General features: G+C 42.1%; 2 protein-coding genes across 3 annotated transcripts in view; both read right to left on the bottom strand.

Moving 5' to 3' along the window:
- Nucleotides 1-2670: 2670 nt before the first annotated feature.
- On the bottom strand, nt 2671-6741 carry pim2 (Pim-2 proto-oncogene, serine/threonine kinase). The gene is made up of 7 exons (XM_082519099.1): nt 5896-6741; nt 5312-5412; nt 5152-5202; nt 4414-4622; nt 4145-4314; nt 3854-4030; nt 2671-3733 (listed from the first exon to the last, which is right to left on the bottom strand). The coding sequence occupies exons 1-7, from the start codon at nt 5951-5953 to the stop codon at nt 3555-3557; spliced, it is 945 nt and encodes a 314-aa protein (XP_082375225.1). The 5' UTR covers nt 5954-6741; the 3' UTR covers nt 2671-3554.
- A 2564-nt stretch (nt 6742-9305) lies between these two features.
- The window catches only part of otud5a (OTU deubiquitinase 5a), a 38972-nt gene continuing 25275 nt past the window's right edge, over nt 9306-23002 (bottom strand). For both annotated transcript variants that reach the window (XM_082518608.1, XM_082518607.1), the window contains exons 3-9: nt 21386-21450; nt 21142-21298; nt 20918-21066; nt 19214-19399; nt 17484-17688; nt 17271-17342; nt 9306-10852 (exon numbers count right to left, since the gene is read on the bottom strand). In XM_082518608.1, the coding sequence (XP_082374734.1) occupies nt 10719-10852; nt 17271-17342; nt 17484-17688; nt 19214-19399; nt 20918-21066; nt 21142-21298; nt 21386-21450 (968 nt within the window). In that variant the 3' untranslated portion in view covers nt 9306-10718. The remainder of the gene's footprint in view (nt 10853-17270; nt 17343-17483; nt 17689-19213; nt 19400-20917; nt 21067-21141; nt 21299-21385; nt 21451-23002) is intronic.

Raw genomic sequence — 23002 nt, 5'->3', positions numbered from 1 at the left:
TCTCTCCTCCTCTACCAACAGACGAACAATCCTCCAGGTTTAGCAGGGAGCATTCCTATTGGCTGCTGGTGGGACCTCGCCTGTCAGATGGTTTGAGTGTTCAGCGCCACCTCCTGGTCAAACATGGAGGAGACGTTTATCCAATGAACGAACACACATACGGGTAAAGATTACCTTTATGAACTGCAGTCTGCTGTTTTGGATTTTAATTTACTGTATGATTTTTAAAATAAAAACTAAAATGACTTTATTTATTTAATAAGAAACCTGATCAATCAAAAAACAGTTAAACTGTTAGATTCGATTCGATTCGATTCGATTCGGGTGGGTTCCTCCTGGAAATTCAGTTTCCAGTAGCAAAGCACCGAAAGAAGTTGCATGTTACAGATACATTAAGGGGAATGAGAGTAAGGATATAAGCATAGATACACCATATATACACATATATAGATACAGAATATACAATATGGATAAATAGGATTGCTCATTTGAGTGAGTATATTGCACAGTGATTATTGCACAGTCAAATATAAGAAAAACAGACAAAACAAAAAACAAATATTGCAAATATTGCACAGTGTAGAAAAGCACCTACAACTCAGTTGTTCCCGCCCTCCCTTGTCCCGTTTCTCCTCCCTCTCCCCTCCAGTGAGGAGTTAAACAGTCTGATGGTGTGTGGGACAAAGGAATTTTTAAGTCTGTTGGTTTTTGACTTTGGGAGAAAATTTTGTTAATCAAATAATTTCCTCTCTGCTTCTTTATTCTGCTGGTACTCCAACAAAAACATCATGTTTGATTAATTCTTCATGTTTTCTTTGTATCTGCTTCCTGTACCTTCAAACTGAGCATCAGAATGAGTAACACTGGTGATTCAACTGACTTTGAATGTGGCATAGTTGCCAGATGGGCTACTGCTGAGATTTTACCGCACACCCATCTCCAGGGTTTATAGAAAAGAAAATATCCAGGTGAAACGACTCGTTGATGTCAGAGGTCAGAGGGGAAAGGCCAGACTGCTTTGAGGTGAAGGCAAAAGTAGCTCAAATAACTACTTGTTACAAGCATGGTATGCAGAAGAGCATCTGTGAGGGTAGAGCACGGTGAACCTTGAAGTGCACGAGCTACAGCAGCTCTATTGTTGCTGTATTGTTTAGATGTTAGAGTCAGAATTTGGCCTAAACTGCATGAAAGCATCTATCTTGCTTTGTATCAGTGCGTCAGGCTGCTGGTGATGTAATGGTGTGGGAGATATTTTCTTGGCACTCTTTGGTCACGTAGGCCCAGCTGACCATTGTTTGCCTACCTGAGTAGTGACCACACTGTATCTGTCCTCTGATTGGTCCGTCAGGCAGGATAACACACTGTGTCATGAAGCTCAAATCATCTGAACATGACGATGAGTTCACTGTAACGAAACGGCCTCCACCGGCAGCAGATCTCAGTCCAACACAGCATCTTTGGGTTGTGGTGAAACAGGAGATTGTGCAGCTGACATATCCATGATTGCTTCTCATAATTATTCGATTTTTAATTACAATCAATCAATTTTAATTGATTTCATAGTAATCACGCACTGTTTTTATTTACATGGATTTGATTTTCTACATTAAAATGTAAAGTTTTATCTTTAATGTTAATCATTTCATTTTATTTTGGACGTTTTTGATTTGATAATTTAAAAATTTCCCTCTCACAGTTTTAATTCAGTAAATCCCAAATTTTGAATTTTCCTCTTATTAATTTAAATTTGTATTCAACAATTATATCATTAACAACTTTGTCTCAAAGGTTCTTACAGTTGCACTTGAGTTTGTTGACATTTCTGTCACTACAGTTACTAAGTGACTAAAAAAATACTTGTTATCATTTTTATGTCATATTTGTGACGTATACCTATATTCATTGTTTTATATTTCATGTTTCTCTTTGTAAAAGTAGTTTTTCCTGCTGGATTGTTGTACAGTACATACTTAAAGTAATGCAGTAAAGCACCTCATGTGCATTTCAGTAACTCTTCTTGATTGCATGTTGTGCAGCGAGGCAGCATTTCCAGTTTTAACAAGTCACCAATCAAGCGCTTCAAGTTTCAAACCAGTTTCTTCTGAAGCTTCACCTCGGGGCTTCTTTGGCAGGTCGAGGAAAACCACTTCACCTCCCACAGCACTCACAGACACTGATCTCTGCTCTTAGACACAAGACTAAGGTGACATAACCTCACAGTCCTCCTGAGCTAATAGGAGTGTTTAATATAAACAACGACATTTAACTGCTTAGTTTTGGTGCAGCAGCTTATTACATGAAAAAGCAAATTAAAAGCACTGCTCAGACACAGACTCTGTGCTCACAGCCCAGCGTCGTGCAGCTTGTTTGGAGTTGACATAAGAGCTACGAGGTCCAGTTCTAGGACTGCGTTGTCTTCACAAGTGAGAGCAGGTTCGCTCTGAGCACATGGTCAGAGGGGCCGATGGCGCAATATGGCAGCCTCGCTTCTGTCAGTCTGCCCCAGGGCAGCTGTGGCTACAACTGTAGCTGCCTCCACCAGTGTGTGAATGTGAGAGTGACTGAATAGTGGAATTGTAAAGCGCTTTGAGGGTCTCGAAAAGTGCTATATAAATGCAATCCATTATTATTATTATTATTAAATAAAGACAAAAAAATAGAACAACATGATGAAATGAATGAATCTTTTATTCAAACGTTGGATCGGTTTTGTTTTGCTTTTGATCCAAACTCTCTATTTAATGTAAATAAACTGAACCAAGTGACCCCGATGACTCACTTTCTCTTCTTTTCACCATAGAAAAACCGAATACATAAGTATCTACAGAGGCAGCACATCCGCAACAAAAACAGGACGTGGGAAAAAAAAAAAAAATCCCCACCTTCACATCAGAAAATGAAAAAGTCTTTTTTCCATATTAAAAACACAGAATTTTCATTTTACTGATAAATCGAAGCTGAAACTGAGAGTGACTCAGTGACCTGAAGCGTGATTGAAAAAAAGTCACAGCTTGCAGGTTTCAGCTTAAAAAAAAAAATTAAAAAATTAAAATAAAGAGGCTGAATTTCCTTTGAAAACAGTGTTAAGATTAAAGTGAATCAGTATCACCTCAAAAAACTCAGCTTCACGGTGTAAAGTAACAGCAGGTGTTTGTGTCGAATTTCTTCTGTGGCACATAAAAATAAAATAAAAATAATAAAATAAATAAAGTCAGTGTTTGTCGTCCTCAGAGTCGATTCAAACAACCCGAAAGATTATCAGAAGAGCTGCAGATCAGCAACTTCCATCACAGCAGCAGCTCCGTTGTGATTACTTATGTGACCTCTGTCCTGTAGGGGGAGCCGGTTGTCCGTCCGAACTTTTAAATTTCAGTCCCGGAACAGCTGGAACAAACCCTGGGCCAAAATAAATAATCAATAAATAGGCAAACCAGCTGAGATAAATAACTTCCAGACGAAGGTGCCGCCAGGTTTAATGTGACAAACAGGAAACGGATCAGGAACGCGCCCAATCGACGATCCTAAAGTCCTTAACAGTCCAGAGTCCTGACACTTCAAAGGGATTGACAGGGAAGGGAGCCGTGCTCCTCACGCAGGCCTCCCCTCTCCTCTTCCTCCTCCTCTTCCTCTTTGTCATTTCCTGCCTTCATCCAGGGATGCGACAGAATCTCCTCCAGAGTGGGACGATCCTCCGGCTGGAAGGATAAACACCAGCGAATCAGAGACTGGCATCCTGGTGGAAAAAACAAAAGAGAAAGGATGTGAAAAACTGGACCACATATTTAGGAGGGGGTCATGTGACCCTGAACCCCAGTCAGGAGGAAACTCCTGTTGAGAAGAACCTGATGCTCACCTTTTGACACCCGCCTGGTGAAACTGGGGCAGGCTCTGTAAATCTCCATGTCGTGCTCAAAGGGAATGTCGCCGCAGACCATGTCAAAGAGCAGAACCCCCAGAGACCAGACGGTGAGGGGGACGGCCTCGTAGCACTGCGATGCGATCCACTCAGGGGGGCTGTAGACCCGAGTTCCTAAGGACGCAGGAAGTGAGACGAGGAGGGTTACAACGTGAAACTTGGAGGCACTGAGAGGGGTTTTGTAGGGGGAGGTTGAGAAGAAGCTATGGGTGTAGAGTGACTGGGTACCTTGAAACTCTCTGTACGGCGTGTCCTTAAGCACCGCCCCCGACCCGAAGTCTATGATCTTGATATCCATCGTTCTCGTGTCTATCACTATGTTCTCGTCTTTGATGTCCAGGTGCACGACGCCGCGGGAGTGAATGAATCGAAGCGCTTCGACCACCTGATGGAAAATCCTATCGGGAAGAACAAAGAACCAGGACGTTAGCGAAAATGTCAGTGACCTCAGCAGAACGCAGTAGCATCATTCAAAGGTGGCGGACGGGAGCGCAAACCTGAGTGCGAGGCTTTCTGACAGCGCTCCTCTCTCCGTGATGAAGTCGAACAAATCCTGGCAGTGCGGCGGCCTCTCCATCACCAGCAGGAAGCCCCGCCCCTCCACCTCGAACCAGTCCAGCATGCGGATGACCCCAGGGTGGCCCCCGTCCTCTGACAGCTGCTGCAGCAGAGCAATCTCCATCGGAACAGGATTGACCTCATCTGGCTGGGGGGAGGAAAGAGGAAGATTGATAAATTATAAAGAAATAATCTGTAGTAGTAGAAGTAGATCATGTCCTAATTTTTGTTTTTGTTTTTTAATTTCTAGTTTTTAAATGAGTCATAGCGGAAATCACAGTGACTGATACTAGTATGCAAATTAACTGACTCTGTTTTCAGGACTTTCTGAGTCACACGTTTGGGTTTTAAAATCAGAAACTCCAACCTGGTGTTTTTGTGCCCTGAATCCTCGCCTGCAGGTGGCTTCAGGTGTTTTTTGCCTTGGTGGGGAAACCCAAATGAATTCGCAATGAATAATAATGAATAAAGAGGTGGTGGTGATAGTGGGGAAATCCTGAGGTGTCATTTACCAAACCGTGACGTTACACATTTCCCAACCACCGCCCACAGCTGCAGTTCACCTGAGCCACCGGCAGAGGGCGGAGCTAAACAATCTGAGCTTTGTTTACAGGCGTCACTCAAAACACCTCGTGCGTTTTGGTACACATTTAGTTTAAAAATAAATTATCACTCACCAGTCTGGTCCACTTTTGAACTCTGTCAACGGCAATTTGCTTAATGGCAACCTGGATGGACAAAAAGGAGTAAAATATTAAATAATCGAATTCTCGAGCAATAATAACGGAGAAAAGGCGCATCTCTTATAATGAACAAACACAGGCGGGTATTATTTACCTGTAGTCCATCGGAGAGCCTCTGGCCTGAAAACACGGAGCCGAAACCTCCGCTGCCGAGGAGAGGACCGCAGCGATACTGACTGAGGAAGGGCTCCTTCACTGAGGGCCAAAACACAAGGGTCACATCAGTGCATGGCTCACACTTACAGACCGTACATCCCCCAACAAGACAACACAAACTCAAAATACCTTAAGATTTCTACCGTTGTACACAAAAAACGTCACTGCGCACAATTATTTTTAATTTACAACTCGGATATCTGTCTGATATTCCAGTTTCTTAAACTAAAATAACCGAAATAATCGTTTATAATGTCGGACCAATGCACTCCAACAGATCCAGCGGGACTTAATATATAATATTTTAAAGGCGCCACCTTTAACGGTTTCCCTTTTTAAATTTCAGCGTTTTTTAAACGTTTCACAGCCCCTGAGCGGGCTGTTAAAATCGCTGTTTTTTTGCATGCAGTCTGGCTGCAGCGTGCAAAAGCAGCTACTGCGTTTTGGAGGCAAATTAAACCAGTTTACACGTCCTTATTTGACATGTTTAATCACACATATAACCTTTCTTGTAGTTCTCACCGTTCTTTCCTCGGACTTCTTCCTCCAAGTCGAACTCCATGGCTCTCTTATCCAGCATTTTATAAAGTGTTCCGTCTAGTTGAAGTTAATAAAAGTCCATTCTTCTGTGGGCGGAATAGCTCTTCAGATTTTTAATGATGATTTTCCGTCTTTAACCGATTAAAGCGTTATGCTTTTAAAATCCCGAAAAAGTCCTTTAAATATATTTACTCCTGGTTAATGCGGTGGAAACGCGTTCACAGAAGAGTCAAAACCCTGGTAACCCGCTCCGTCTCTGTTGACCGCCTTCGCTGCTCTACTACAGTGTTTTGTTCCTTATTTAAAGCTATCTAACGCAGCCCCGCCCACTACGCCCTCACTGTCCAATCAGCCGTGTCAATCAGCGGAGCCGTGTGCTCAATGTTTTGAACCGGCTACATTCAAGTCGCGCCTTCATGAATATTCAAATCCCGCGAGAAGAATTCGTAGAATTTGTTTCAACGAACTATCGGAGGAAGCGCGCGCTGATATCTTGACGGGAAAGAGCGGGGCGGTTTCCCCTCAGGGACACGCACGCGCGCACACACCGAAACCAGCGGTTCCTCAAAGAGTCGTTTTGTTGAGCTTCTGTCAAAGTGACGAAGTTTTGTTACCTGCTGACTGGGGTCGCGCCTCATTATAAATGCGGTATTTTTAAACGGTGAAAGCGATAATTACGAGAAGGTCAAAATAAGACAAGTGAGTGCCAAGAATCCGTCCGAGAGGACCGCAGACTGCCCCTGAACCTAATGAAGCTGCTCAGTCTGAGCTTCTTACCACAGAATCAAGTAATCCCATCATTTAACTGACGTCAGATTTTTAAAAAGTTTTAAACTTTCCCCCAGCACGAAGCTAAAACCTTTCTTAGACTTTAAACCATCCTGCAGGGCTTTTTACAAATTAATTTGGCGTTTACAGGAACATACAAACTGTCACATTTAAATAAAAAACGCTGCCTGCGCCTCTTTTAAAAGCTTAAAACACCTTTGCTGCTGATAGTGCTCATGCTCTTATGCTTATTAAGTTTATTATTATTATTATTATTATTATAAGTGCTGTGTGTTTGTCTAAGTGCTGTAAATACAGCTGATTTATTGTTTTAATCCGTTTTCTTTGGACTAAAAGAGAACAACTTTTTTTATTGGTTCAATTACCTGTAAAGGGGGGGGGGGGGGGGGGGGGTAAAAGTAAACACAGAAAGCTTTGAGAAGTTAGTAATTTTAAAGCAGTAGCATGCATGTTTACAACCACCAGTCAAATTTAATAAAAGCTACTGAAAGCTTTGCCTCAAATAAAAAGTTTTGCTGTTCTTCCATATCTGACCTTTCTTTGAGTACCGTCTCATTCTCTGGCTAACTGGTGAAAATGGATCATAATGGATCACAGGACTGTAAGAAGGACAAAGCAGATTTTACTCCACTGCTAATGCAGAAAAAGATTTCATCCAAGTCGTGATCTGATGAATTTGTTCACAAACCTCAGTTTCACTAGTAATACTTTGTGGCCCTCATCAGAGGATAAGTACTCAGCACTGTAGTTACATGATGGCCGAGCTCTAACACCAGTCCATGGCAGCTTGCTTCCGCCACTGATTTTTATTTTTTGCCATCTATAACTTAAAATTTCGAGTTAATTTCTCAAAATGCTGACTGACCCCCCCCCAACTTTCTCATGTTTCTGAGGTGCTAAAAAGCAAACAGAAGCAACTGCTCTTAAACATCAATGATTCATATTCTTACTGGAACTCATTGTTTCATTTGTAAATCAGAGAGGAACACAGAGGTCAGAGAGAAAGCTGCATTAGTTAATCACACTAATATAGTGTTGGCTTTTTGTTGGTTTAACTTTGTGTTTGTGAGACAAGGTTAACTGTTGTTTCTCTTTTCTGAACTGACTGCTTCTTGTCATATTTCAGTCCAGAACAAAAGGACCGGGTTTGTGTCAGAAGTTAGTGAGGGTGACCTCTACCTACACGACTTAATACAGCTACAATTGGAAAAACCCAGAACTTCATCAAACCACATCTTTGTTGATATACAAGTCCTGTGTCAAAAAGTGTCTTCTTTACAGGGTAAAGAGTAAATTTAGGTCCATCGCAGAATCATTAAACCACAACTTCTCATCTGGATTCAAACTTGTGATATCTTTCCACTCTTTCGGTATATTACCCTGTCTCTCGTTCTGGTGTTTTTATACGTATAATAGAATGACCTCCATCACTTTGGCTACGTTCACTCTGCAGGTCTTAGTGCTCTATTCAGATTTTTTGATCAAAACTGATTTTTTGTCTGCTTCTTCACACTACAAATACAATGTGACAGCAAACGCGCTCTAGTGTGAACCCTCAAACCGGCCCGCATGCGCAAAAGAAGACGTCACACACAACGCGCTCTGTTTAGACCCAGACCAAACAGCATTGTGTGACTGATGGCCCTTAATATAAAGACTTGTTTCGGACGTTACGTTTTTGCTTTAAGTTATAAAGTTATTTCGTTATTTACATATGGCCTAATAATGATCCTTATTGCTGTTTTAGAGGAGCGGTGCTTCAAAGGATAGTTGCAATTTCTGTCAGAATCTGCAGATTATACAGTACAAAGAAAATGTTTGCATTTCTCCAACGTTGTCTTCCCAACACTTTCACTGGATGGCCAGGAAGTGTTCGCGATGTCTTCTCGGGCGCTTCTCCGGTGCTGATAATTGGTGTCTGTCTTGTGTCGGTGACGTAAAAGACGGATTTAATGCGACATGACTATTCAAACAGCGGTCACTTTCTAAAACATCAGATATGTATCGGATTCAGTACCACATACGAAAGTGACCCAGATCGGATTTGAAAATATCGGATTTGTGCCGTTCACACTGTCACACCATGATCGGATATGGGTCGCATAGGGTCAAAAAAGTCAGATTTGATGCGCTTTCGCCTGCAGTGTGAATGTAGCCTTTGGCTACACTTTAGTGAAAAGGAGAAGGAAAAGAAAAAAGAAACCACATTTTTTCAGAAACATTTTCCTCTTTTTATTCCAAGAAAAAGTTTTTTCATCCCAAACGAGAAAATAAAATAAAACAAACTTATATTATTAATAATAACAACAGTAATCAATCATTAAGAGGATAAGTATGACAATTCTCTCTATTTTTCTCTGTTTTTTTTGTTGGTTTTTTTACGCTTTTCTCTATGATGATATTGGTCGTGGTCAATTAAACATGCAGCTAAATAAGTCCGATGATGATGATGAAGGTAGAGGAGGAAGAGGAGAAAGACAAAAAGAGGAATGGGTTGTGGGGGGGATGTTACAGGCCGTGAAGCTGGGGGCGCTTTTTCTGTTTTAGAAAGTAAATGTGTCGACATAAAATGGCCGCCAGTAGCGGTGGAGGGTTGGTTTGGCTTTTTACAGCCAAGCTAAGCTTAGCTAGCATTAAAACATAATAAGACTTTTTTGTGTGATAGCTTGCTCGCTAAAGACTTTGGGTAACTTAGCCTAAACACAATGATTATGGGACTAGCAATCTTCACGCAAAACAACTGCCAGAAGGAAAAATTACTACTTTGCTACTGATTGCTAAGCTAACAGCGACTCCGTTTATTAGCAGCGCTGCTAATGACCTAGCCTTAAAACAGTAAGACTTCAAGTGATAGCCTGCTCACGGACGAGCATGCTAACTTAACCTTAACATTGTTAAATATTTCCAATCCTGATTAGCATGATCAAGTTTTAAAATGCAGTCATTCCCTGACGCAGAATGGCTACCAGCATGAGTAACAAAAGGGCCAAAGAAACAATTCTAACTAGCATAACGTGTGCTACGATAAGTGGGGAGGGAAAAAAAAGCTAACAAACACACCTTCTTTAATTAAGCTAACTGTAAATATAGCTTGTTAGTGGTGTAAGACTTCAGGTAATTGCGTTAGCCTCCAGGACCCTGACGCACAAACAACCAACTGGCCGCCATTTTTTCCCCCCACTTCTGATTAGCGTTCTTCATTCAAACCAATGATGATGTTAGCTGCAGAGCTAACGGCCTGATTTCAAAGAGTAGAAATGTACCGATTGCAAAATTCTGGGCCAATGTTTACAAGTACAATTTGTCCTACAGCTGATACTGATACCAATGTTTGTTTATTTAAGTTTTTTATTAATTATTTTATTTTATTTATGCAAAGGAACCTTCATTGTATAAAAACAACAAAAAACTCACTGAATCAAAACTTAAAGTCTTTCAGCTCTTCATATCACTACTTTTTATACATTTAGCCTGGACGAAACTGAAGTGAAACAAATGCGCAAACGTCTGCCGCTGTCGTCGCTGAACGCCGTCAAACGGCAGTCAGTAAGGTCGGCAGCAGGCGATGCAGATCTCCCGTCAATATTTCAGTACATCCCTAAACACGAGGATTAAAATTCAAAGCTGCCCAGAACGATGTTTAAATGTCAAAAAGTACAAATTACAGCTGACGCCGAGTCAGCGTTAAGACCGAGCTCCGTCCGAGTGGTAACCAGGAAACGAAAAGACAGAAAAAAAAAAAAGAGGCAAGGAAGAGGAAGTGAGATGGGAAGCAGGGAAGAGAGTCGACGGAGTGGAAACAGAGAGATATGAGCCGATGAGGAACCAAAAAAAAAAAAAAGTGCATCATTGTTGGATGTTTTATTTTTTCCCTGGTGGAGCTCCTTCAGTGGGTCAGAGGTGAAGTGGGGGAGGGGCAGGAGAGTAATGGTGGGGTTGGGATGCTGGGGTTGAAGGGTCATTGTTGTTGTGTGTGCGCGTTTTTTTGTTTTGTTTTGTGCGTATCGGGCCAGTTATCAGCTGCTGTCGGGTGATGGCTCTCTCTCTCGATGCATGGCGGCGCTCTGGTGCTTGATTTTGTCCAGGTACTCCTGCTGAGACACCGCCAGCACCGACGCCAGGATCTCGTCGTCCTCCCAGTCTGTCAGGCCTGAAACACAAACACACAAAACATATGAGAACTTTTAATACACAGACCTGCTCTGCTCACATCCACCTCTGCAGTTCAGATCAAAACTCTCACACTCTGAAACAAACCTTACTTCATTTGCTAGCTTCAGGAAGCCAGCTGAGGGACAGTACTTTTTTGTTTGTGACAGTACTCACAGCAGTCTGAAGCACTTTGGGGTTCTTTTAGCGCGCAAGGTTTAATTTATGATGGTGACAGTTAATATGAACACCCCAGATATTATCTGCAACATGATCTGCTCGTTAAGTCTGACATCATTTGCCTTTTTCATGTGCAGATGCTCCTTCAGGTCCCAATGCAAACAAAGACAGAGGGAGTGTTGAGAGTTAAAGACAGTCCAAATTATTTCCAGCAAAATTAACAGTGTGGCTGTTCTCCCAGGTGTTATAATAAGCTTTCATGTTTAGCCATACACGATGTTAGACTTGGTATGGGGTCAAAATGTTCTCAGTAAAAGTTGAAATGCTCATCGTGTCATTTGGTGACATGGCAGGAGGAACGCGATGAAAACTGACCAAACGTCTCTGCAGTGTGAGCCCATGGGCTGTCCTCTACATCAGCGGTCCCCAAACCCCGGGCCACAGACCGGTACCAGTCCATGCGTTGTTTGGTACCGGGCCGCGAGAGTTGTGGCTCGGGTGTGAAATTTATGGTTTTCAGTGTTTTTGTTGTTAACTCTGTTTCTCTGGGTCTTTTCCCGTGTTGTAGTTGTGTCTTATTTTGAAAGACATTTTTAGGCGTTACCATAGCAACCAGAGAGCATTAAGGGGCAGAGAGGAGGATGTTACTCTCAATGTTGTTGGTGCATTTCAGGAGGACGCTGCTAATAATAAACACACTTACACAGTGAATTCGCGTTTATTATATATTTACAGAATACCACCGTTTTTGTCTTGGTCGTATCATTTTATTTTGTTGTATTTATCCGTGACACCTTAATGGCCGGTCCGTGGCGCAAAAGAGGTTGGGGACTGCTGCTCTACATCATAAGTTTGAAAAATCATATCTTAAACACCCGCTGAGCGTGAACGGTGTTAATAAAAAGCCAGAGACATTGACAACGACACCTGAATAGGTTTCGGGTGCTCGGGTCTGTTCAAGCCTCAAAACCAAAGGGACAAAGCAGGGCACCGTGTCAAAAAAGACAAGAGGCTCTTTCAAAAATAAAAAAATAAAAAAGCAGATGAGGTCACGGTCAAAGAAGCTCGGGTCGTCATAAGTTTGTCAAAATTGAATTAAAGCTCAATTAACAAACAGCTGAATTAATCAACGCCTAAAGTGACAGACCTGTGGCTGCTGAGCCACAAAAGAAATGAAAAATCCCCTCAGGTTTGGTGTGAAAGTGTCAGAAAGGAGGAGGTGATGCAGAGCAACAAACAGTGACATTAACAAAAATGCCTAAAATAATGAAGCACGATTCCCTGAATGGTATCGGTTACTATAAGGATAAGCTGGGCACTGAGCGCTGGCCTCAGATGTGACGTCCTGCAGTGGTTTTTTATGAGGAAATCAGTTTGAAGACTACATATGGACACTAAAAACAACTTAATGCTATTTACCTAAATGACTGAGCTCAACACAGTGAAAGTGTCATTCGCCCTCATTTAAAGTTGTGTTAGTCTCACAGTGTGTCTGTAGCTTCTGGTCAGATGGAGACAAAGCTCGTCCAGTCAGAGTTTCTGCTTTATTTTTGGGGAGTGGGGCTCAGTCTCTGTCTATCCATCTTTTGGTGTTAAGCTAATTATCACGTGTCAGGAAGCTTTTGATGCACAAACAGTTTGTTATCAGCTCTGACAAAAGCTGAATAGTTCCCAGTTAATCAAGCCGGGGTCTGGCTGTCTATCAGCTGTGAACGGTGAACTATTGCAGTCTATTGTGAAAATTCAGGGAGAGTGATAGTTGTTAAACAGATTTACAGGAAATGATTATAATGCTTATACTTTGAGTAGTTTGATGCTGGTAGAAAAACTACTCCTGCAGAGAGGGTTTCAACTTTGTCTTTTTCTTTTCTGATAATCAGAGCAAATGTAATGAGGTTTTAAATATCTCCCTGAGTTTGCAGGAACAACAGCCAACAACAGTAACGAGAGTCAGCAAGTCCCGAGAGGTGATGGAAAAGCGAATACGACCAACTACGATCGGGACGTCTCGCGCCTGCAGAACGACCATCTGGTCCATCTCTGCTGGACAAATCCAGGCATGTGTTGCTTGTACTTTGCGGCGATTTGAGTGCTGCTGTTACAGAGCACTTTGTTATTTCTATCTTTGCAGTTGTGACTTCTTTTGCTGCGGTTGCATTAATCTGGCATTTGCCATAAACACAAACAAATATCTTTCAAACGATAATGCACACCGCTATCCATCTAGCTCCACCGGGATGTGTCAAAACTTTAAACTTTAAAAAACAAACAAGTTCTGAACCACTGAAAACGAAGCTCCTAAAGCTGTGAGCGTGTCAGGAAACCTGGAGGAGGTGACACAGAAGCACAGCAGAGGGCAGTGAGATTTTACACAAAAACAAAGATTTACTTTATTTTTATGACTAATCGCTTGGGAATTTTATCTGGCCAATTAAAGATGAGCATGCGGCAGTAAACATGTGGTCAGTGAAACCTGCTGTTGATCGGAGTCTCAAATGAACACAAGACACCAAAATTTGTTCATGTAATTTCACCAATTTACATGCAGCAGTTTTATTTCAGCGCAGTGAGTCCGAACTTTCTCTCCTCTGCTCTTGGTTACACTCTCAAGGAGAAACTGATCAAACGATGACAATGACTCTCAAGTGTTGATTAACTAATTTTAGGAGTGGTCCCTCGCTGCCTGGCCATCTAGTTTAAACTCATTAACATGTGTTAGGAAGCTTTTGATAAACAGAACATGCTAATAAGCATATTTAAAGCTGAACTACTCAAGGAAAAAATTGCATTCATTTATCTCCCCTGCTCTCAGTTACATTGTTCATCATGTAAAGCTGAGGAGAAAATGGTCAAACAAAGACACCACTCAAGTTTCTGTCAGTTGAGCTGCTTCTGGGAGGGTCACGGTCTGCCCATCTTTAGTTTAAACTCATTAACACATGTTTGGAAGCTTGTGATGAACTTACAAATAAGCTAATGATCAACTCTAGTAAAAGGCGAATAGGTCGAGTTTAATCAAGCCCGATATCAGGATTTCTTATGTACTTAATTTATATTAGCACAGTGTGTATTGATAGCTGCTCTGCTATCAGGTGGAGTTTGTTTTATTCAAGAACCAGAGACAAAACCACTCAAGTTTCTGCCACTTTGACTGCTTCTGGAAGGAAATTGTAACTTTTCTTCCTCTTTGGCTTTTGACAGCACTTATTGGCACCAGTTGAAGCTAACTGATTACATTACCATAAGTTCAATACAAGGTGAGAGGGTGACTTTCTCTGAGATTTGTTTTTGAAAAGACATCGTTCATTGAACGATCTGCCTGAGGACTCTGTCTCACCTGTGTGTCTGAGCCTTACAGGAGGTGGATAACTCTGTGACCCCCCTCTCAGCCACAGCCACCAGGTCTGACAACTCTTCTGCCCCAAACTCATGCATCTTTTAGAATTAGGGGCGAGGCCACTTTAGGTGCGAAGTAGATGCTCCTTCCTAAATGCTAAAGTTTTCTTTCACCAATTGAAATAACTGAACTGTCACCATATTTGTGTTGCTGGTGTCTTTGAGAGCATTTTTAATGAAACTAACTGATAAAAAAAAATCGCATCTGCGGTGTGGTTAACTGTGCTAACATAACATCAAAGACATCTGTGCTTCACTTTAGGCGAATGGAGTTTTATTATGTTATTAGTCAGTTACATAACATTAATTAGCAGGAATCTATGTCCTTTAATTGCAGCTTGCAAGTTCAAGTTAGCTGATAACACTTCACCCTCTCATCTAAATGTTTCACTCATGGCTCCAAAAACCATCATGACACTAACCAAAGCGCTTCAAATAAGTAATAACAGTGTCTACATACATGTTGACACAAACATGGTTTTGGGAACTATCGGGACCCGACTAAAAGAAACAGGAACCAGTGGCCCGTACATATATGACAGGAGATGAGGTTAATGTGTTGCACTTGTAAGTAGTGTGCACCATGAATGCAGTATGTTCCACTTTACAAAGGCTCGGTGACTAACATCTGAAATCACGGCTCACCAACAGCTGAACTGTGTGTTAGGTAGATGGAGTGAATGACTCAGCAAAGCGGTCCTGATATTACTTTACGGTCTTCTTGTTTTAAACTGCTGGCGTACAGATTTCGCAGCGCTGAGTGGACGCCACTTCACCGCGATGACAGAAACGTGTCGTTGTCTTTTTAGTTTAACTAACAGTCAAAGCAGGATCAGGGGAGACTCAGATACTCATGACACAGTTATTATAACAATACCTCACTCATGATACGATATTATTGCAATTTTTAACATTTTGTAACACGGTGACTTTTTAAATAACAATGCTGCAATTTCCCACCCTTTTTCAAACAACGCCCTCAAAGTTCAGTTTTGTTCATATCCGTTTTATCCTGATTAAGCTATTATTATACTGTAAAATAAGACTGAAGCATAACCAAAGCCGTCATTAAAAACTTGCCATAAATGAGACGATCTGTAATTGAATGGGGTCAAATTGGCAATTACATGCAGTGTGTTTCTGCATGTAATTGCCAATTTGATATGAGACACACAGAGAGACATCCTGATGAGTTAAATATCATCTTGTACTTTGATAAACACTCCAGAATTCAGCTTTGTGCGTTAAACGTGATAACACTGTTACACATACAGCAACAACAACAAAACTGTGTGTTTTTTCATAGCAACAACAGCATGTACGTCCTCAGATAACCTCACACACACACACACACACACACACACACACACACACACACACACACACACACACGGCTCAGCTGCTTCCTGTTGAGGACTGACTGTAAACAAAGTGACTGTCAGCTACACGAGTGTACGGTTATAGCCGTCTTTCTGAGGACCAGGAGGAAACTTACACCTTGGAGGGACATCTCTGCAAAACTAGGACCACACCATTTGTAATGTGCCCCCGACTGGTGTCTACAATCTGCATTCTGAAGCCTCGACATTGATGGGTTTTTTTTAACCAGAAGTGACCATATTTAGACTGGAGGGTGGAACTTAGCACGCTAATGCTACTAAGCTAACAGCATTTGACCCAGATTTGTTCTACACATGTGCAAAGAAAATGCACATGCTTCCTTTGAATGGAAGCTATGGTTAAGAGTAAATGGTAAATGGACGGCTACTTGAGTAGCACTTTTCTACTCTACCACAAAGCATCATTCACCCAGTCATACACACATTCATACAAGCACTTTTCTATGCCTCATAAATGAGGAAGCGGATTTATTTAAACATCACGATGCATGCATCAAGGTATCTTGCTCAAAGACACTTGACATGCAGAGTGGAGGATCTGAGGAATGAACCCCTGACTTTCTTATTAGTGGATGACCTGCTTTAAATGCTGAGTCACAGATACATGGCCACACATGACTGTCAGGCACAGGGAACTGTAGCCAGTGGCTATCTGAACTGGACGTGTTTTTTTTTTTTTTTTTTTTTACTGTTTGTACTTTTGGAGCAGTTTTAAATTAAGTTATCAAACAAATATTATGACTTACTGTAAGGAGGTCTGTGCTGATGGCTGACAACTTGATGACTACAGTTGCTGATAAATTAGTATTCCACCCTACAATCCAAATCCAACTTATGGCTCCAAAACACCAGCATGCTAATGTTAAGTCTTCAAAATGCAGATCAGTGGGTGATGTCACGGTGGCCATGTCCATCTTTATCAGACAGCTTTCTAAAGTAATATTATTTGTCAGATAATTTCCGTAAATACGCTTCATGAGGTGCCAACAGCACAAACTTCAGTTAGTGGATGTGAAGCCTAGCAGACAGCTAGCAAAGCACAACCAGCGTTGACCCAAACCTTCGAGCCTTAACAAAATGATTGTGGGAGGAAGTTCTATATAAAAATTATTGTTGCCATGGAGAAAGAAATTATACATAGAAGCCAAAACTTTGTTTTGTATGAGGTTGTAAACATGTTTATTTCTTCTGTAAAGTTAGACATATTAATATGGAAGTCTGTGGGGACTGATTGAACTTCCTCAAGTGGCCATTAGAGGAACTGCAGCTTTTGCAGTCTGGGCCATTCAGAAATGACAAACAGTTTTACATGTGTGAACGTGGAGTCTGAACCTCTCTGTGGAATGGACCTGTAAAGGGCCGTGTGACAGACTCACGTCACAGGAACACACAGTATAAAAAATAAGGTCCTCAAAGGTGTGAATGAGTGTGTGTGACGCTTACCAAACGCTGTAGGTGACATCTCCTGCATGATGGCTCTGTACTCCAAATGGTGACGACTCTGATTACTGGGACCTGCACAGGCCGAGATACATACAGGTACGTCAGGAAAAAACATTAGCTCACACTGTGTGGACACAATTAAGTCCTCATAAAGCAGATTGGTACATTTTAGTGTGCAGACTTAGAGCCAAGGTACATATGTGTGTGTTATACCTGGGGCGCAGGGGGAGGGGGGTTTGCTCAGGATGAGGGCAGCTCCTGCAGGGGAAGGGGGCTTGTTGTTGGTTGATGGGGGAGTTGTGAGGTCAGAGTGGGAGGGGTCTGAGTCACGTTGCCGTGGTGACCGAGCACTCCAGTCGTCTAGCCCGCTGGAAGCAGCCGCTGTTGCCGAGCTGCAGGTGGCACTGGCCTTACGAGGCTGAAAAAAGAGAAAAGTTTTGGTTTTTGTTACACCAGCAAAGTTTCATCCACTTAAACTGAATTTAAGACATTTTTTTCATTATTTTTCATGCCTTTATTTGACAGGACGGTTTAAAGCAGACAGAACTGATGCTTTTTAAGTCACTGAGTCAGTAGGTTCAAATATAAATGGCTATTTCTTCTGTTTTACAGGCCCACAAATAACCAGCTGATTTACTGTATATCCTGTTAATCTATCAGAATATAGCATATTAATTGAATATTGTGGCTCCTCTTTAAACTTCCCCTGAATGCTGCAGATATCTCTGTTAGAAACAGGGAAGAAGGTTTGTGTCAGCCTGCAGTTTACAAGAAATCTTCCAGATTTAAATATCCAGCAGTTTTTCTGCATACTGCTTGCATCTTTCATTTTACATCTTCTTAATTCAGTCGTTGCTGTATATAACAAATCAGTGCTGAGCAGCTTCTTCATATTTTAACTCTGAACATTGGTGTTTTTTGGTTTTTTTAAGGACCTTCATTGGTATTCCAAAGTGAAACTACCGACTATAAAAAAAAAGGAAAAACCCTACTCATTATTAAGGGGATTTGAGGCAATTTGCTTCACAGGCGTCTCACTCTGTGGAAAACACCTCCACCTGACCATCAGTTATATTTGTTTAACCAGGAAGCTCCTGCAGGAGTGGGTCGACAAAGGGAGCATTAACAAGCATGTTTTTTTATGACGGGAGAAATCGATGCTCTGCTGGAAAACCGGGACAAGCACACGGAGAACATGCAAACTAAACACCGGGTGTGGGAGAGTGAATGAAATGATGGGTATGGGTAGTTGGTATCCTTGTCTTTGTATCTGACATACATGGTCGACAAAAGCAACTGTGTGGCTCACAATCCATCAAAAGTCACAGTTTATAGTTCATTTGGACGAGCACGTTTGATTCAGGTCTGATTGCTACTGCAGGAGGAACAGCGACTCTTGTAAATTACGGATGCACGGTCGAAGTGTTGTCGCCTCGCTGTGGCACGAGCTCATCTGTCGTTCGGCTGAATGAGGTAAATAAATGGTTTTGGTGGCCTGATATGAACTGCTGTATAATTTTCTTTCAAAGAAAAGCACAAATTAGCCAGCTGGCTCTGTGGGGTTTTAAATGATGGCGACAAATTAAAGTGAAAAGGTTCAAAACCTTTTAACCCCGACAGTGAGTGACGGTTAGGGTCACCTATGGCAATCTGATTTTTGTTCCAGGTCCAACTGTGGGTCCTGTTTAAAATGACCATCGACTGAGTTGGTGTTTAGCTGAAAGCACGATTCATATCTGTCTGTATGGTTTGTCTGAAAGCATTAAAAATGAAAGTAAATCCATCACATTCCTACATTACATAAGCAGTTACGAAAACAGGGCGGATGGTTTAAGGATTCTGCTGCTAGAACAACAGGTTTTTCTCGAAAGTGAAATAAAAGCACACAGTTCTGAGTCAAATAATTTTCAGTGAATATTCATGGCCCGGCTCCCCCGTCCCACCTGTCTGGCCTGTTTCTCCTGGTCCCGCAGCCACTGCAGGTAAGACTCCCGGGCCACCTGCTCCTCAATGGCCTCGTTGGTGGCCTCCCAGTCCGTCGCCCTCTTTTTGTCCTCCAGCATCTGCTGCTCGATCCACGACTCCTCTGACGTCTTGATGGCCGACTTCATAAGAGACTGGTCCGCATACTGCGAGGAGGAGGAAATATATTTATTATACACACACAACTCCCTGAGCTAAAAGGCTAAATATCAGCTAGAACAGCGGTTTTCTTTAACCCTAGATTTGGTCAGATTTTATTAGTGACTGGGAAAAGGAGACAAAACAAGGCACAATGTGTCAAACTTAAAGTCCTTCATAAATTTTACTTCTGCCTGCAGGACGGTTAATACAGACAATCTCAGCTAAGGTGATAAAACTCAGTACGTCTTTATAAAGTGTAAAGAGGGGGGCTGAGCATCCATTTGAGACCATCTCGTATCTCTGTTGTCATTTTGAAACCACGCAGCAGCAGAGATATGGAGTCACAGACGGAAACGGCGCCTTCAAAGAGTCGCTGAACTGAAAACAGGCATGCATCTACATAAAAATACGTTTCTGCATCACAAATCTTGAAGCGCTGGAGCTGTAGACGAATGTTTCGTAACAGCACTCACAGGAAAGTTTTCATCAAAAAACCCTGCCAAGTTTGAGACTTGTAGGCTTTGATCTGCCCCCTCTACTGTACATATAAACGGCATGTTTCAAGAAGTTGTTCTCAGGCCCGTTAAACAGACGGCGTGAGACCGCAACAACCCCGACGCCGTGTAATCAAAAACTGAATGCAATGATTTGGAACCAGCAAACCCTTCGATTATTCACAATACAACACAGAAAACATGTCAACTGTTTAAACTGAGAGAAAAAGCTTGCAACTAATTAAGTTAACTGGCAACAGGTAAGCAGCACGATTGGGTGTAAAAGGCGCGTCTTGGGGAGGCGGAGTTTCTTAAAGCTAAAGATGGACAGAGGTTCACCAGTCTCCAAAAAAACTGGACTCTGCATGCTGAAGTACATCATCTTGAGAAATTTCTGGCGCAGAAAGCAAGGCTGAAAATCAATATTGGATGCCCGTGGTCTTTGGACTGTCAGGCGGCACTGCATTTAAGACAGTCATGATTCTGTCATGGAAATCCGTGCATGGGCTCAGGAACACTTCCAGGAATCACGGTCTGTGAACACAGCCTGTTCTCTGTGCCATTCAAACAACAAATGCAGGTTAAAGCTGCAAAGAAGAAACCACACGTGAACATGATCCAGAAATGCTGCCGCCATCTTTTCTGGGGCAAAGGTCATTTAGATTGAACTGAGACAAAGTGGAAAACTGTTCTGTGGTCAGACAACTTGAATTTTGTCCTGCTATGGAGGCGAGAGACCATGCAGCTCAGTTCAAAGCCTGCATCTCTGATGGTATGGAGGTGGATTAGGCAGGAGTCTTCGCTCTCCCATCCAAATCGTTGAACTCGGGTGTTTCAAACACTTCATTGGCCACAGGTGTATAAAATCAAGCTTGATTCGCTTGATTTACCAATCTGTCATGCTCTACTTTCTTGAGCTTTACTACTTATTTATTGTGTTACTTGTTGTGTTTTTGCAGAACTGGGATTTCCCAACTTTTAGGATAACTAAAGTCAGTCTGATGTGCTAAGCGAGTTTGGTTTTTGTACCCCAGGTTTGAAGGCGGGCAGTCCCAGTCCGACCCCGATCGTGGCCTTGTTGGGATTAACCACGGAGTTGTAGTGGATGTTGCGGTGGTAGCTCACTCTGATTGGTTCGTCGTGGTTCTGATGGATGCCGTGGAAAGTGTTGATTGGTTCTGGAGGAAGAGGAGGAGGAGGTTGTTAGATGGATGCGACTGGCTGACGGCGATGAAGGTTGTTTCTCGACTCACCTGTGCTGTACTGGTAAACCTCCACTGGCCTGTTGTACATCTCCGCCATGGCCTGCATCTCGATGTGGTTGCCATGGCAGTTGTTTTTCCTCTTCCTGTTGATGTATGTGGTGAAGTCCTCTGTCACGTAGTTGGAGAAATAATCTGCGTTCTTCATCTGAACGCCAAAAGCAAAAACTTTATAAACACAGACTCGAACTGTAAGAGTAACACAGGAGGAGGAAAAAAGGACGCGTCTACTCACCAGGTAGTCCATACAGTGTTTCCGCACCACTTCATGCATGTCCTGGTCTCCATACACCTGATCAGCTGAGACACAGACACACAGGAAGAGTCAATTCATTTGGGATTCAGTATAAATGCTGGTAATTTGCCAGAACATTAAACAGATTTAAGAGGTTTTTATCAATGCCACTCAGAATTAAACTAATAACTAATTCACAACAACCAAAAATACTGAAAAATACGAATACATTAGGGGCGCGTCGCTGTTCGCATCCACCACCAGCAAACTAATTTCTCTGTCTTGATTTCAGTCAGTTTGAAATGCCTGCATACATGTGCAGGGTCAGTTTAACAATGATGGCTGATTTTCTCCATCTCACTGCCGGCCAGCAGACATGCTAACGACACGAGCATCCAGGCTACCAACGGATTCAGCACTTTTAAGACTTCTGAATGACTGAAGACATTTTTACTCCAATAAAAAAAATTAACTGTCCTGTTGCTGTGAATCACTAGAGACCTGTCGCTGTGACAGCTCCAGCATTTAAGAAAACTGATATTTGGATGAATTCTAAAGACTTTTAAGATTTTTTCAGGATGTGCAGGAATACTGTAGGTGATTTCCACGAGGAAGCGGATTTAATTTTCCACTAGTCACTTGAGGCTAGTGAGGTTACTTTGTGATCCTTTGACGTCACTCGTTAGCACTGGACTCACTCAGAACAGTGAGCTTGGTTTAGGCGATCCTGAGAGAGGTTAGTTTTAATGAGAGCATCATGCACTGTTGCAGTCTGTTAATTGGAGTATGGACCCTGTTTTGTCTTTTTAAGACTACGCAAAGCTTTGTCTCTTCTTTTCAGTCCTCATTCTCGGCCTCTGCAGCTTTTTAAAAAAAAAACTGTTTTAATTCATGTGCATGCATGATTGCATGCATTCATGTACGCAAAGTTTTTAAAGAATCCCTCTCGGGCCGCCTAATATTTCAGTGTGGAAAGTTTTACTGGAAGTTTCTGCTTGACGTTGACAACTTTGCAAATGGCAGTGGATGCACAAAGGTCATATCAACCTATGAGAACGGCTGTGTTCTGGTTTGGTTTTGGCTTGTGGTGCAGCTCTCGATTCTTTTTAAACTTTGAGCAGGTCAGTGTTACCGGCATTTAGTCAATACATCACTGCAGGAGGTCAGAGATTCCTGAATTGCACAGAGACGGAGACTGCAGCAGAAAACTTTGAAAATGCCTCTATGATCACTCTGTCTCCTCTTTCAGCTCACGCTCTAGATTATGACAACTATCCTGTAGGACGTGGCTCCAAAATAGTGCGTTTGAAGCCAAGTTCAGGTGCGCTTTGTGATTTTTGTGTTCACCAAACATTACTACTCTAGCTGCAGAAAAAGACATTTCAATTTACTGTAAAAGTTACATTTTATAGCCTCATACTATTGATGTAAGGAGCCTGAGCGCGTCATTGGCTGGAAAGACTTAAGACACCATCTTGGTGTTAGTTAAGAGACAGTTGGAAACCAAACATCCCTTCTGATAAAACCCTTGTCTGCTGTAAAAGAGCACTGATCTATAATTTATAAGCTAGTGAGGATTACTGCAAAGTAGAACAATTGCAGGCATCACGCTCAAAA

The sequence above is a fragment of the Aulonocara stuartgranti genome, assembly GCF_965226115.1.
Source record: "Aulonocara stuartgranti genome assembly, chromosome: 20".
In the NCBI taxonomy this organism is placed as follows: Eukaryota; Metazoa; Chordata; class Actinopteri; order Cichliformes; family Cichlidae; genus Aulonocara; species Aulonocara stuartgranti.
The sequence above is the reverse complement of the archived record's forward strand: the minus strand, read 5'-3'. Positions and strand labels throughout refer to the sequence as shown.

Bases quoted from the DNA above. Each gene is read 5' to 3' on its own strand.
- pim2 (XM_082519099.1), bottom strand. From the start codon at position 5,953: ATGCTGGATAAGAGAGCCATGGAGTTCGACTTGGAGGAAGAAGTCCGA. The intron at 5,203-5,311 runs GTAAATAATACC...TTGTCCATCCAG, and splicing joins GGCTCTCCGATGGACTACAG to GTTGCCATTAAGCAAATTGC. The intron at 4,315-4,413 runs GTTTGCGCTCCC...TCTTCCCGATAG, and splicing joins TCAGAAAGCCTCGCACTCAG to GATTTTCCATCAGGTGGTCG.